The 15054-nt window shown below is 33.8% G+C and overlaps 1 protein-coding gene across 4 annotated transcripts in view; it reads left to right on the top strand.

Annotated features, from left to right (window-relative positions):
- pparg (peroxisome proliferator-activated receptor gamma) overlaps window positions 1-10062 on the top strand; it is a 29230-nt gene extending 19168 nt beyond the window's left edge. For all 4 annotated transcript variants that reach the window (XM_051122583.1, XM_051122582.1, XM_051122581.1 and 1 more), the window contains exons 5-7: window positions 2502-2701; window positions 7764-8232; window positions 9723-10062. In XM_051122583.1, coding sequence (XP_050978540.1) covers window positions 2502-2701; window positions 7764-8232; window positions 9723-9970 — 917 coding nt within the window. In that variant the 3' untranslated portion in view covers window positions 9971-10062. The remainder of the gene's footprint in view (window positions 1-2501; window positions 2702-7763; window positions 8233-9722) is intronic.
- The last annotated feature ends 4992 nt before the right edge of the window (window positions 10063-15054 follow it).

A 15054-nucleotide genomic window follows, 5' to 3' on the forward strand; every position in this document is an offset into this window, starting at 1 on the left:
ATTTCCAGATTACTGAAGGTTCTTAAAAACAGATTCTTGAATTACCCTGTGTTTAAGCATCTCTGAGTGCATTGCAGTTGATTGCAGGTGTTATGCTGCGCGCAGCGAGGTCAGTCAAGTTTAGCATTATCAGCTCACCACATTCCTATTGGCTTGCACTGTTTTACCTCCTCCCCTTCGCACACACACTCTCTCTCTCTCTGTCGCTCTGTCTTTTCACGCACATTGTAGTGGTTGGTTGAAATCTGGCTGGGATTTGGCTGCCTGTCTCTTTTATCAATGATTCATGAAAGTGTGGACAGGCTGCCACAAACATGCTGTGTCACTCACTCTGGCCTCGGGCCAAGCCGTACAGCAGGAGAAAGGTAGTTTGGCATGCACTAGTTTACAAAAGGTGTGATAGTAATACACACGTCATATCAATAAGCAAGTCAGGGCACATACATGAAAGAAACCGTTTACTTCCTACCATAAGGAATATTAGATAACTTCTGCCATTCTGGCTCAAAAGCCTCATGGGCTAAAAAATTCAGACGTCACCTTCACAAACACTTTCCAACCCCCAAGTCAAATAATGCAATCAGACAATCCTGATCAAAGGTTTTTCAAATGTTTTCATGTGTAAAGAAATGTATACAGAATTTTGTTTTGTACATTAAATTGAGGGCACTTGTTCATGTTTCCTGTCTAACTGGCCTGAAAGCATGCCAAGGTTTATCGGAAGACACTCAAAAATGTACATTTCAGCAGTTGCTAAAGACTTCGAGAGCTCACATTCATCTATTTTCAGCTTCATGCGCAGAATGGTTAGATGGTTTTACGGCTGGTTATGTCCTTGTTTCGGTTGCCTTTGATCACGTCGGCCGTCCTAGATTCAATGGAAATAGTCACAGGTTTAGCAAAGTTGAGATTACAATGCACAGATTCATTTGCTATTAGATGGTATTGTTAGATTAAAAGCTGTGTAAACTTCAGGCCAGTCATGTGGTCATCCTAAACAATCGTTATGATGTTTGCATGCAATATTGTAATGAATAACTAATAATAATGACACGTACAAAAATCCCTTTAATTTTAGATCTTAAAGGAATAGTTCACTCATATATAACATTCTGCCAATATTTTACTCACTCGTCATCTTAGACGAGTATAAAGGTTTATCTGCATTCTGAGCACTTTTGAGAGACTGAGCTTCAAAGTTTTCGTGTTTCATAGGCTTTTGTTTTCTAAAAAAAGGCCCCAAATGTACACAGCGTACAAAAGAAACATCACATAATGTAAATAAGTTGTCACCGAATAAGAATATGCGAATAACTGAATTTTGACAAAAATGTCAGAGAGAACCTTTTAATTTTAATGCGACGCATTAACAGCGTTGCAAACACAGATTTTCATTTTTTTTACACAAAAATGACATTGCCATTGTGGGTTTATAATATACTCTGAGAATTAGTTAAACAGCCATGTCTTTTATTTAAAGTGGATTTTTATATTGGTCAAATCGAATGTTTTGTTTAGTTTGTCTGAAAGGAAATAACACTCCCCATAGAAAAATAAAAAAGAAACAGTTTTGTTTAAATAGTCACTTGCTAGTACACAACCGAAAATATGATGCATATTAAAATAATAATAATAAACATGAATAAAGAAAATAAATATTACAGTGTTTTCAAGTAGTCTTTATTCATACTAAGTAAAGTAAATGAAACACTAACACAATGTTTTTAGTTTTACTTTAGGTGAAAATTCTACTTTCATATTATAGCTAATTTAGCTTACAGTGTGTATGTATATATCTATATAAAAATGTTTTTTTTTTTGTATAAACGTTTTTGCCTTTGGGAAAAAAAAAAACTATTTTTAATTAATACTACAATAAAATGTAAGGTTGTACATGTAAATTATAAATGTAATTTGAGAAAAAACTAATAGAAATTTGACTGTATTTTTTTTTTTTTTCAGTGTAGACTGTAAAGTACGGAAGACTTTGTCCTGTTCTTTAGGAAATTATTGCACATGGAATGAGGGTGTGTTTCTGATAGAGTAAAGTAAAGATATGTCTAGATTACTGGACTTTCCCATCTCGTACTATGACAACATCACTGTCACATGCTCGTTTTATTGTTCTTGAATTTATTTAGCTTTCTCATCAACATGATAGAAATGTAAGTATTGTGGTTTCATCTATAAAACCATGCTGAATTAAACACATACTAATTGGGTCAAAAGAAATGTATTTGAAAAATCCTCGTTTTAGATAAAAAAGGAAGTAGGGCATAAATGTTTAGTTTTCTATATTAGCGTCAGAATAAAACCATTGAAGAATGTTAGAAACGGTCATAATGACCTGTGCTAACATACTAAAATGCTGAAAACAAACTCCCCGTTTTTAACTCCCACACAATATCCCTACAGACCCAAGACGTTTAGTAAAGACTGCAAACATGATGGATTTGGGATTTGGGGGTTTTCAACTGTCTGTTTGTTTGCTTTTTTCCCAGCCATTCGTTTTGGTCGAATGCCCCAAGCCGAGAAAGAGAAGCTCTTGGCGGAGTTCTCCACTGACATGGACCACATGCACCCTGAATCGGCTGATCTCAGAGCTCTGGCTAGACATCTCTACGAGTCCTATCTGAAGTACTTCCCCCTGACCAAAGCCAAGGCCAGGGCCATACTCTCAGGAAAGACCAGCGACAACGCAGTGAGTGTAAACCAACAGTTTGACTCGAATTCAATGTGTTCTTTTGCAATAAAACCATCCACTACATGTGTAGCGCCCGAATGAGATGACTTTTACACGAGCAGATACCTAAAACCATCACAGATAGAGCAGTAGCTGTCTAGAGGCAACATGAAGAGCAGTGCACTTGAAGCGTAGCCTAGGCAGAAATTCAGGTTTTCAACGTTAACTTGTCATCTCACGCCATGCTTTCGTCATGTCATCTATTACTGTCCATAAGAAATCATAAAATTGTACACAACAACTTCACTCTTAGATTATTTCAAGAACATTTCTAAAATTAATAAATGATTTCATGTATTGTATGGATATCACCACTTTAGATAACAAAACATTTATTTTAAAGTCTGCATTTTACATTTTCAAAAATAAATTCACATTTCTTATGTTCCTATTTTCATATTTTATTTCTAATATATACACTTAGCAATAATGAAAGTCAAAAACGAAGGCCCTCTGCCTCCCCTTTAAACATTCCTGTTTTGTTTACAGTTGAAATAAGTTAAAATCAAACATACCACACATACAATGCCTTCATCACGTGTCTTTAACAAGAGATATGACCAAGGCTATTAGATGCTTGTTTTGACTAACGCAGCCAGTGATACCAAACATCTGCTCTCTTTGGAGGAGAAATATTTATAAAGGCACAGACTGCAGAAAGAAAGGCCTATAAAAATATAAAAGTAGTATAGATATAAATCTATATATATATATATCAGAACCTTATTAATTCATGCTTGATTAGTTCCACATTCGGGGCATGTATACTCTTGTGAGCGCTCAGACAGCTCAAAGGAAGCTGACACAAAATGAAACATCAGCTTGGGATTTCAGAGAATGTGTTTTCTGTTCTAATTCGAGTAAACACTGAGAGGAATTATGGTTAGACAACAATCCAGAGCTCATAAATTCTTTCAGTGACACTGGTAGGCCTGTCATATTACTGTCTAACTTGATTTTAAAGTGGAGCAACATGTTTAAAATCGTTACCTAATACCTAGGAGGCCTTTTTGTTCAACAGTCTTTTTGAAATCATGTTCAGGAACAACATTATAATATCCGTTGCTTTCAGTCTGACAGTTTTTGAGGCTGCATCCTTCGAAGGCCACAAAAGTTGAACTGAGACAAATGGGACAGTCTAGACTACGGAGGATTTCTTTTCACAACCTGTGTAAATATTCACCTTGGTCCATTAATGTACAAAAAAATGCATCTTAGTAAAACATAAGCAGTATTGTGGAAAAATACTTTTGAAAGTAATGCAGTAGAATATTGTGTTACTCCCTAAATAAGTAACTAATTGGGTTACATTACTTTTGTGTTACTTTTTTCATCTGGGCTGGGCGTGCTTGTTTGTTTTTAATTGGGACTCAAATAATACAATTTCATGAATTTTTTTCAAAACTTTACTGTTATTTTTGATTTTAACGTTTGTGTTCCCCAGGATAAGTCGCCCCTTTGGGGGTATAAATTCACTGAAAACGTAACACTTGTTTATTAATGCTTGTTACAATATGGTTGTAATTTCTGAATGTTTTGGAATACAGACCTATGGTTGGTCTCTTATTATTGCTGCAGTGAAAGCATTTAAAAAAAAGAAAGTATAAAAAAGTTATAGAAGTTAGGAATTACAGTAAAGAAAATGTAATATACTATTTTTTACATTTTACGTAAAATATATTTTTTATAAAATATGTTGCACTCTAAAATTGCAATAACATCAAAGTGATATGTCATAAGTTATGTTCCAAATGTTAAGTTGATATCACAAAGATTGTGGTTCCTGTGAGATTTTGTTTGGGCACTATATCAAAAATAATCACTGGATTACACCCAAATTCTGTTGAAATGTTTTAATGATGTTTTCTGTCACAAATCAGTAATTTTTCAGTCAGTTACCAAATATGGAACCTTGACTGTCGGACCTTTCCAATGATATGTGTTTTGTCAAGATTACAAAAAGATTTGATTTTCTAAAACACAAGCCACTATATCACAGAGTCTATATACAGCAGGTAAAATAAGTATTGAACACGTCACCACTTTTCTCAGTAAATATATTTCTAAAGGTGCTACTGATTTGAAATTTTCACCAGATGTTGGTAACTACCCAAGTAATCCATATGTACAAAGCAAACAAAACAAATAATTTCAGAAATTAAGTTACGTGTAATAAAACGGAATGGCACAGGGATAAAGTATTGAACACATGAAGAAAGGGTGGTGAAAAAAGGCATCTAAAGCCAAGACACCAGCTGAAATCTATCAGTACTTAGAAAGCAATTCTTCCCCTTGTCAGTGGAAATTAATATTAGCTGGTTCAGTCCTAACACCTACAGTACCAGGATGATGAAGATGAAACATGGGTGGACATCAGCAAGACAATGATCCCAACCACAGCCAAGGAAACTTTCAGTTGGTTTCAGAAGAAGAAAATAAAGCTGCTAGAATGGCCCAGCCAATCACCTGACTTGAACTCAATAGAAAATTAGAACTAAAGATCAGAGTTCATAGAAGAGGCACACAGAACCTTCAAGATTTGAAAAAAGAAAGGGCCAAAATCACACCTGAGCAATGCATGCGACAAGTTTTTCCATACAGGAGGCGTCTTGAAGCTGTCATTACCAACAAAGGGATTTATTACACATAACTTAATTTCTGAAATTATTTGTTTTGTTTTGCTATCGACATCTGGTGAAAATTTCATGTCAACAGACAATTTCATGTCACCAAAAATGGTGACGTGTTCAATACTTATTTTACTTGCTGTATATGTTTTTACATTTTTGATTTACACCCCTAAAAGGGTGACGTATCCCTGAGATACTGACATTTAGAGACAGATTACAAAAAACGTATGCATTTAATTAATAAAATTTCATTGTGAACCTAATAATCTAATGCTGAACAACAGCTTTTTAAACAGGTAGGTCCCCTCCAATGAACACCTTTTCAAGATGAAACCAAGAAATAAGACCTACACTTTCACTGATTCTCCCCACAGCTTCTCAAATTTTTGCTTATTCGTATAATTAAATTTGATCATCCAGGTTCAGCAGTGAACATATTGGTTAACTGGTTAATTATTGAAAGGATATTTGTGTTATTTAACATTTTATTGTTGTGTCATATTCTGAGGTTTTTGAGGAATACTGAATCTGTTTTGTGCAGATTAGATGCATGCAGTAAATGCATGTTCACATTTAGTCTAGATCTACAGTAAGCATCATGTTTACACAGCGCACACAACACCTCTGCACTTACCCCCGATTTCTCTCAACATGGGGACAGAAGAGCTGATTTTAGAAGTCCCATTTCCATGGTAGCGCAATGTCTGATTTTAAAATGGCTTTCAGAGGATGAATTTTGAGGTTTTTAGCTTTCAAATAATTTCAGATTTCTGATGATTTCTAAAACGTGATAGGGAAAAGGGCAACGAAACAGACTTTTTGTGACAAAGGTTAGAACGATGTAATTATGATATAAATTTTTGCAGTGCACTCTTGTCATAAATTAATCTATTACTGTTCCTACATAATTTGTAACAAAAAACAGTGGTAAAATTGGCAAAAGGAGTCTTAGACCTTTCCAACGATATATAGTCTGTCATGGTTAGATTAGGGTTTATTTGTAATATAGTGAAGTAAACTTAAGCGTCCTACTGAGGGGACGATGACAATTAAAAGGTTAAAAAGTAATATGTTACTTTACTAGTTACTTGAAAAGTAATCTGATTACATAACTCGCGTTACTTGTAACGCATTACCCCCAACACTGGAAATAAGTCAACATTGAAATGCTTTTAAGTGTTTCTTTTTCAAACCTAACCTAATACTTACATGTAAAAGTGTAATCCAACATTTTCCGTCAAAAAGACAAAATTTTGTCTTTGGCATACAATGAATTTTGGTTTATTCTGGGTCTTGGGATCCATTTGTTGTATCATTCATGGCTCAGGTATTGCGGGAGTTCAGAATTCAAATGTCTGTGGAGTGTTGCCAAAAGATAAATGCTTTATCGTGTTGGAAAATAACATATGCCCTACAACAAGCCCAACACTAAACCTACCTGACAGTGTTAACAAATTCAAAAGTGTATAAAAGTGCATTTGCAGATGCAGCTGTGCTATTTTAACTTCCTTATATGCAGGTCTGAGCTGTTTTGTCGAACCGTAGTTTCACAGAATTTATACCGGAGCTCTTCACCTCTAAAATGTGATGTCATATCGCGTTAACTACAGAGCACACCCACACTCTTAAAAATAAAGGTGGTTTAAAAGGTTCTTCAGAGCGATGCTGTAGAGGAACCATTTTTGACTCCACAAAGAACTATTCAGTCAAAGGTTCTTTAAAGAACCTTCTCTTTCTTACCTTTTTATAATCTGAAGAACCTTCTTCCGCCAGAAACAGAAATGTTCTTCAGAAGTTAAAGGTTCTTTATGGAACTATGTAAACAAACAAAAGTTCTTGTATGGTATACATATGAAGCTGTAGATAACATAATATTGAGCAAGGAACTGTGTGAAAATTCATCTTTCTTAAACGAAATGTTTATTTCAACTGGAAACTGCAGTGATTTGTACATATAGGGATGTTTTGAGTTTTGCAGAAATGTTGGTAGAGGCACATATTTCCAGTGAGCCTGGGTAGGAACTAAGAAACAGCTAATGAGTCATGACTGTTTACATAGAGTATGTTTTCTGCCACAACACTTTAGAGAAACATGAGAAGTTCATATTTAACCAATGCCAAGATATGCATTGGTATATTTATGCTGTAATGTTTATAGCCAGTGTAGCAGTCAAGCAGTCGAGTCCAGACAAGACCAAACTCTGACTTAAGTCTGTCTGTAGTCTTTCATATTTTCAGGACTTGGCGTGAATCTGGTCTTAACTAGTTGTAGAAAATATGGTTTTGGATCTGGTTTTGTCTGGACCCAGTTTCTTAGAGGAAACAGCTTTTATGTGTGAGATTCTCTTGTATTGAAGATTTCGTAACATACACTTTCTTCTTGTTCACAGCCTTTCGTTATTCACGACATGAAGTCTCTGTTGGAAGGCGAGCAGATGATCAACTGTCGGCAGATGCCCATGCAGGAACACAGGAGATCCGACATGGGCATCATGCACGAGGTGGAGCTTCGCTTCTTCCACAGCTGCCAGTCGCGTTCGGCCGAAGCCGTCAGCGAAGTCACCGAACTCGCCAAGAGCATCCCGGGCTTCGTGAACCTGGACTTGAACGACCAGGTGACGCTCCTTAAGTACGGCGTCATCGAAGTCCTCATCATCATGATGGCACCCCTCATGAACAAAGATGGCACCCTCATCTCCTATGGCCAGATCTTCATGACCCGTGAGTTTCTCAAGAGCTTGCGCAAACCCTTCTGTGAAATGATGGAGCCCAAGTTTGAGTTCTCCGTCAAGTTCAACATGCTGGAGCTGGACGACAGCGACATGGCGCTGTTCCTGGCTGTCATCATCCTGAGCGGAGGTGGGTCTTGCTTCGAGAAGCCAAACCTCGTCAAGTTTCATCTGTCCCTGATTTTTCTGTCTAACCAAAAAGAGAAGTAGATGATAAGATTAACCTCAGTTGCATTTTTACTTCAGGTCCGACCACAAGCTCAGTGACTCATGATTTCATCTCCACTGAGCTTAACCCAGACTCTTGTGATCTGAGCTATCACAAGATTGCGTCATACCTCAATTTCTATGAAACCAAACTAGCAGGCTTATTTTTGGCTCATTATCACTATGGTTGTTTAATTCACACTTTGTTCGTAACCGCAAGGATCTGCAAGCTCCAGTGCAGTTATCATTACAATTTATTAAAATGCCTTATTAAAATGATTTAAACAGTCAATAAAGTATTTTGTGAAAATTAACTTAAGAAACTAAAACGAGACTCTAAAAGAAACTCAGAGAACAGGTCATTCTCAAAAACTAAGTTTACTAAAACTAAGAAAAGTAAAAATAATAATAATATATTAATTTAACTTAATTATTTGAAAATTCGTTAAATTATAGACAGCATTTGTAAAGTAAAATTTAGACTGAATTTAATTGACGGTAATTATTAAAAATAAAATCTTTGGGATAATTTTTATGATTTACCTTATTTAAATAATGAGATTTTTTTTTTTTTTTTTAATTTATTACTGTTTTTAATGTGATGTTTTTAATCACAGTAATGAGAATTTGGAAAGGGGGTAGTTATCATCATGATTATCAATATTATTATTATTTATTTTATTTTTTTTTTATTAATTTTTTTTTTTAATTTGTGGCAAAATATGACTGGAAAATGGGGGGGAAGGCCAAAATCTAATCTAATGAATTGTATTTTTTTCTATACTGAACTGACTACTCAATAAAAACATGTCTGTAAAACTCAGAGAACAAATCAATCTCAAAAACCGGCAACAGAAATTAAAATAATAATCATTTATTTTAAATTAAGATTTGACATTATTTGTATTAAAAGTAATATTAAAAATAATATTTTCATTTAAGAAAATTCTTAGATTTAAAGACTATAATTAAAAAAAAAATTAAAATGTACATTGTGTTCATTTTTGAACTGCATTTAAATGATGGTGATTCTAAAAAAAAAAATCATTGGGATTATTTTTATGATGTACTTTATTATTTATTTATAATATTTTTACTTTTCACAATTTTTTTCATCACAGTAATGAGAATTTGGGAAGTTATCATCAATGATTATCATCATATTTTTTTTATTATTTATTTAGATTATTAACAATATTATTATTGATTTTTTTTGTTTGTTTGTTTTTGTTTTGTTTTTGTTTTTTTGTGGCAAAATATGACTGGAAACTCTGAAATTCCATGTGAGATTTACCTGAACAATCTGCAGAAACAAATTTTTGGTCTACTGTAATTCATGGTTCAGTGAACCACTGTCTCAAAACAGACAGACTGATAATCTTCTCCATCCTCCAATCTTTTTTCCTCTGGTAGATCGACCAGGACTGCTGAACGTCAAGCCCATTGAAGATCTTCAGGAGACGGTTCTTCATTCTCTAGAGCTGCAGCTGAAGATGAACCACCCAGACTCTCTCCAACTGTTCGCCAAAGTTCTTCAGAAGATGACTGATCTGCGGCAGCTAGTGACCGACCACGTTCAGCTGATCCAGCTGCTGAAAGAGACAGAGGTGGACTGGTGCTTACACCCGCTTCTGCAGGAGATCATGAGGGACTTGTACTAGATGCACACTGTAGTGATTCTGAGTTTGTTTGGTTTACTGCTCTGATGTATTCGGTGATGTTTTTTGCACTGTAAAAAAAAAAAAAAAACTTTGTCAGCAGAGAAACTAGAACAGGGTGTTGCATGTTTCACAGCAACCACTTAGTGATTCGTTTCTGGCTTTCAAGACAAAGAGTGTCAGTGCCCAATGCAACAACGCTGGTTAAAGAGGGCTGTACCACTGTGAAAATATTTTACCAGCTGATTTTTAAACTGCACTCATGTACTTGCATTAATAGGCCTTACAGATAAAGCCGTGGACATAAAAGTGACACTCCATATTTAATTTGTAAAAATTACACAAATACAGTGGTGTGCAAAAGTCTGAGACCACATTGCAAGTTAGTGATTTTTATGTAGACCTGGAAATAAAAATAAGGAAAAAATGAGGCACTTTTTTCATAAATTGAACTATAAAAGGTTAGGTTAAATCATACTTTACATGCACCAAAGAGCAATGTAAGCAAAAAAGTGACTGTCATTATTTTATATTTAAATTGAGTTTATATTTAAATTTATTTAATTATGAGATAATATGAATTAATTAGAAGCAGGAACTAGTGGTTTCAGACTTTTGGACTTTTGGTTTTAAAATGTTTAATTTTTGGCCATTATCAAAAAGTTTCAAATAGCAGTAACAAAGTTCACATTTAAAAAATCTTGAGTGCCACATATATGTCTCCAGCATTTGTCCATGTATAGGGCTACAATAGAAGTTACTTGTCTTGGACGGAGAAGTGAAAACTGAACGCACACCACTATCATCAGATGTACCAAAGAGCTGCCGTCTGTCTCAAACTATGCACGAAATATATGAAAGGTGAATCTGATGTGAGCGTGCAGTTTCATTTTAACCACTGACATTTGTCACAGGTGACAATTTCCTTTACTTTATTTTGCTTATACATCAAGCAAATACAACACTTCGATTATTTTCCAAACTTCTGCTCTTTCTGCCTCAAATTTTGAACTTTAATATGTTGCGTTTTAAATATATGAACTTTTTGTTAACTTCAATGGACTTTTTTTTGCTTTGTCAGTCAGGATGTGTTTTCAAATCATTCTAAAGCCTTAATTTTTGTACTTTAATTCACAAAATGTATGTAAATAAAAGAAAAACAAGATTTTAAAAGGGAGTGTCTTTCATAAATTTTAAATGACATATAAGCCGTTTAATGTCAATTGTGTTTGAATATGTAAATAAATATTTTCAAACTATATTAACGTCTGGTTTAACTTTGTAGTTTTTTTATGCTTATGCTTTTGACTGACATGCGATACGCTCACACACCTTATTCTGTGGCCGCCTACACGCGCTTGCAGTGTGTGTGTGTGTGTTTTAATTAATGTCTTCCTATTGAAATCTTGAGCAGACAGGTTGCGTGCAGCTCCATAACACGCAAAGCTACTTTGAGTCATTACATCATGCTTTTATTGCGTGTGTGTCTCTGAGCACACCCTGTTGTGATTGCAAAATGTGAACTTCACTGCACCCCGCAGTAGATGCATATCTCCTTTGACAAAATATCATTTCCAGCTGGACAGGACAGGAATATTTCTTCCTTTTGATCGAATACAGTTTTAGTTATACCTCAGTGAAAACTGAAGGCGCTTGAATACTAAAAGATGTTTGATTTGATGCTGTTTTCCAGGGGCTCATGGAAGGGGAAGACTGGCATTAGTTTCTGCTGATTGATGTGCCCATAATGTCTTTCACAATCTACTCTTTTAGAACATTTTAGAAGAAAACCAGCAAGTTTAATGTGACTGGCTTTGTTTCAAACTATAACCTAATGCAACTTACACTACCAGTCAAAAGTTTTTGAACAGTAAGATTTTTAGTGTTTCTTCTGCTCACCAAGCCTGCATTTATTTGATCCAAAGTACATCCAAAACAGTAAAATTCTGAAATATTTTTACTATTTAAAATAGCTGTTTTCTATTTGAATATATTTTAAAATGTAATTTATTCCTATGATTAAAGCTCAATTTTCAGCATCATTACTCCAGTCTTCAGAAACAGGATCCTTCAGAAATCATTCTAATATGCTGATTTGCTGATCAAGCATTATTATTATTATTATTATTATCAATATTTAAAACAGTTGAGTACATTTTCAGGATTCTTTGATGAATAGAATGATCCAAAGATCAGCATTTATCTGAAATAAAAAGCTTTTGTAACATTATACACTATACCATTCAAAACCTTGAAGTCAGTGTGAGAGAAATTATAGAAATGAATACTTTTATTTATCAAGGATGCTTTAAATTGATCAAAAGTGATGATAAAGACATTTACAATGTTTCATATAAATGCCGTTCTTCTGAACTTTCTATTCATTTCTGAAGGATCATGTGACTGGAGTGATGATGCTAAAAATTCAGCTTTGAAATCACAGGAATGAATTACAATTTAAAATATATTCAAACAGAGTTCTTATATTCAAACAGTTCTTTTAAATAGTAAAAATATTTCAACATTTTACTGTTTTTGCAGAGTGAGCAGAACAGACTTTAAAAAAACACTAAAAATCTTACTGTTCAAAAACTTTTGACTGAGCGTATTTCAATCCAAATTTGTCATTTTTTCATCTATACGCTAAAAATATGGATTTATTTGCATGAATTATTTATTTTTAAGGTAAGAAGTTGCACAAAATGTCTTTGCCTATAGTTTTTTTTAATGCACACATGACATTAAAAATCAATGTTTTAAATATAAATGGTAACACTTCAGTAGAAGATCTTATTAGTTAACATTAATGCATTAGCTAAGATTAATAAGCAATACATTTTTTTTTTTATCTTTATTCATGTTAGCTACTAAAAATACACCTGTTCATTGCCGTTCATGTCACCTCAGGTCCATTAAATATAAGCAGCTACAACTTTTAATTTGAAATTTACATTCACTAAGATTAATAAATGCTTTAGAAGTACTTTAATTTTTAGTTCATATTAACTAATGTAGTTAACAAATAGAACCTTATTATAAAGTGTTACCAAGTAAACAGTTTGTGCATGTGTAATTCTCTCATTTAATAATATTTTGTGGAAAAAGAGAAATAACTAGATATAAATCAGAACAGTGTAAGTATCCCTGTCATACTGACTTCAAACAAAATGTCATCACTTACCAGACATATAAAGAAATCTATAACCCTTATCCACTGCCAACAACAAATATTTTTGGTCTTTGTAAACTCAACTCCAGGCCAAAACAAACAAACAAATAAACCAAAACTACTTTTTTTATATTAAGTGGAAACACCATTAACATGTATGAAAATTTCACAACACAGAACTGATTTATGACTAAATTATTATTATCATTATCAGCTTGTCATTTTAGCATTATGGGAAAGTTTTACATAGTTTTGCCTCAGTGGTATTTAATAAGCTTGTTTTCTCCTGAGGCCAGGATGGGAATGGACAGTCGAAGCGGAGCGTCCGCTGTAGCGCTCAAACACTGCTCTGTTCTGGAACATGGCCTGCTGTCTGTTTTGATGATGATGATTAAATGTGTTTTTGTGCTGTGTCAGCATATCCTTTACTTTGTTACTATCAGTCCTCCAGAGACTTCATCCTGCCAAGACACTTCATGGACAATGCCAAGTCATTTCAGAAAATACATTTTGCTGCTTTAAAAATCTTTGAAGGAATGCAGCCAAAGATAGCAGTGAGTTTGGGGAAACGGCCTTGTGTGTTTGTGGAGTATCATACAAGGCAGCTTGAATCTGTTCCCCGTGTTTAAATACGGGAAGAGACGCATTACAGCCGTGTGAAGGAATACACCTGCTTACAGAAAACAATAGCAATGTGCAAACAATGCTGCCTGACAAAACTTTTTGCACAGAGAGAGAGTTGAGTTGTTAATGTGGTTGGATGAAGGTTTTTGTTTTGTTTTCGGTTCACAATGTCAAAATTGGCAACCTTACAATTAAAGCATTCCCAGCTAACAAAAATGCATTGTAAGAACGGTTTGCTAATGTTCAAATTAAGTTATGAAAATGTTCTCTAAATCTTCAAAAAAAGTTTTTTTTTTTTTTTTTTTTTTTTGGGGGGTGTTTAAAAGTTTACGTTTGCCTAATATATGTATGTGTACTGTGTGTAATTATTATATATACTTATGTATATACTTAAAAAATATTTACAAGTATATGTATTTATTATCATTTTTATCAAATTTATATTATATATAAAATATTTTATACAAAATATTTTATATTCTTTTAAATATATACAATAATTTGTGTGTATTTATATATACATAATAATTACACAGCACACGCATATATTAGGCAAACTCAAACTTTTATTTTGTATGCGATTAATCATTTGACAGCCCTAGTATTTTTTTTTTTTTTAAGTTACATTTTAGCATTTTGCAGACATTATTCTGTAGGAATGTTACTTTTGAACCTATTCTAAAAATTCTGAAACAAATAGAAACATTTTTTTAATTAGTCAAACCAAAATGTTTTAGAAATATATAAATTATGTTTTTGAGCTAACATTTTGAGTACATTATTAAAGACCAGATAACTTTGAATGAATATTCTGTTAATGAGAAAACCTTGCCAGAATGTTAGCCAAAGTTACCCTGCTTGGAAAAAAAAAAAAAAAAAGAAGAAAGAAAGAAACCGTCACAGAAATTCTAATGGTTTCCACTACAGACGCCATTACAAATATTACAAGCCATCAACTTTTAACCATTAAAACCACATTGTAGTGTGTTCTGAGACATATTCCATTATTGGAATGGATTTAACAAGCCACCAATAGAAGGCAACCAATTACCAGTAGAGACCGTTAGGCCCCATTACAGTTTCCATTAAAACAGTACAATTGCAATTATAACCTGTAAAACAATGACAAAATCTGTGATGGTTTCTATTGTTTTTTCATCAGGAAATGTTGTATCTGTGCTAGCTGGGTTAGCTTATGTTCACACAACAGTTCCATGTTCCACAACAGCAGAAATCATACCTTAATATCTTATCACATCACAAATACATAAAATAGGTTAGTCATAAAACAGCC

This window comes from Labeo rohita, chromosome 11, assembly GCF_022985175.1.
Source record: "Labeo rohita strain BAU-BD-2019 chromosome 11, IGBB_LRoh.1.0, whole genome shotgun sequence".
Classification (NCBI taxonomy): domain Eukaryota; kingdom Metazoa; phylum Chordata; class Actinopteri; order Cypriniformes; family Cyprinidae; genus Labeo; species Labeo rohita.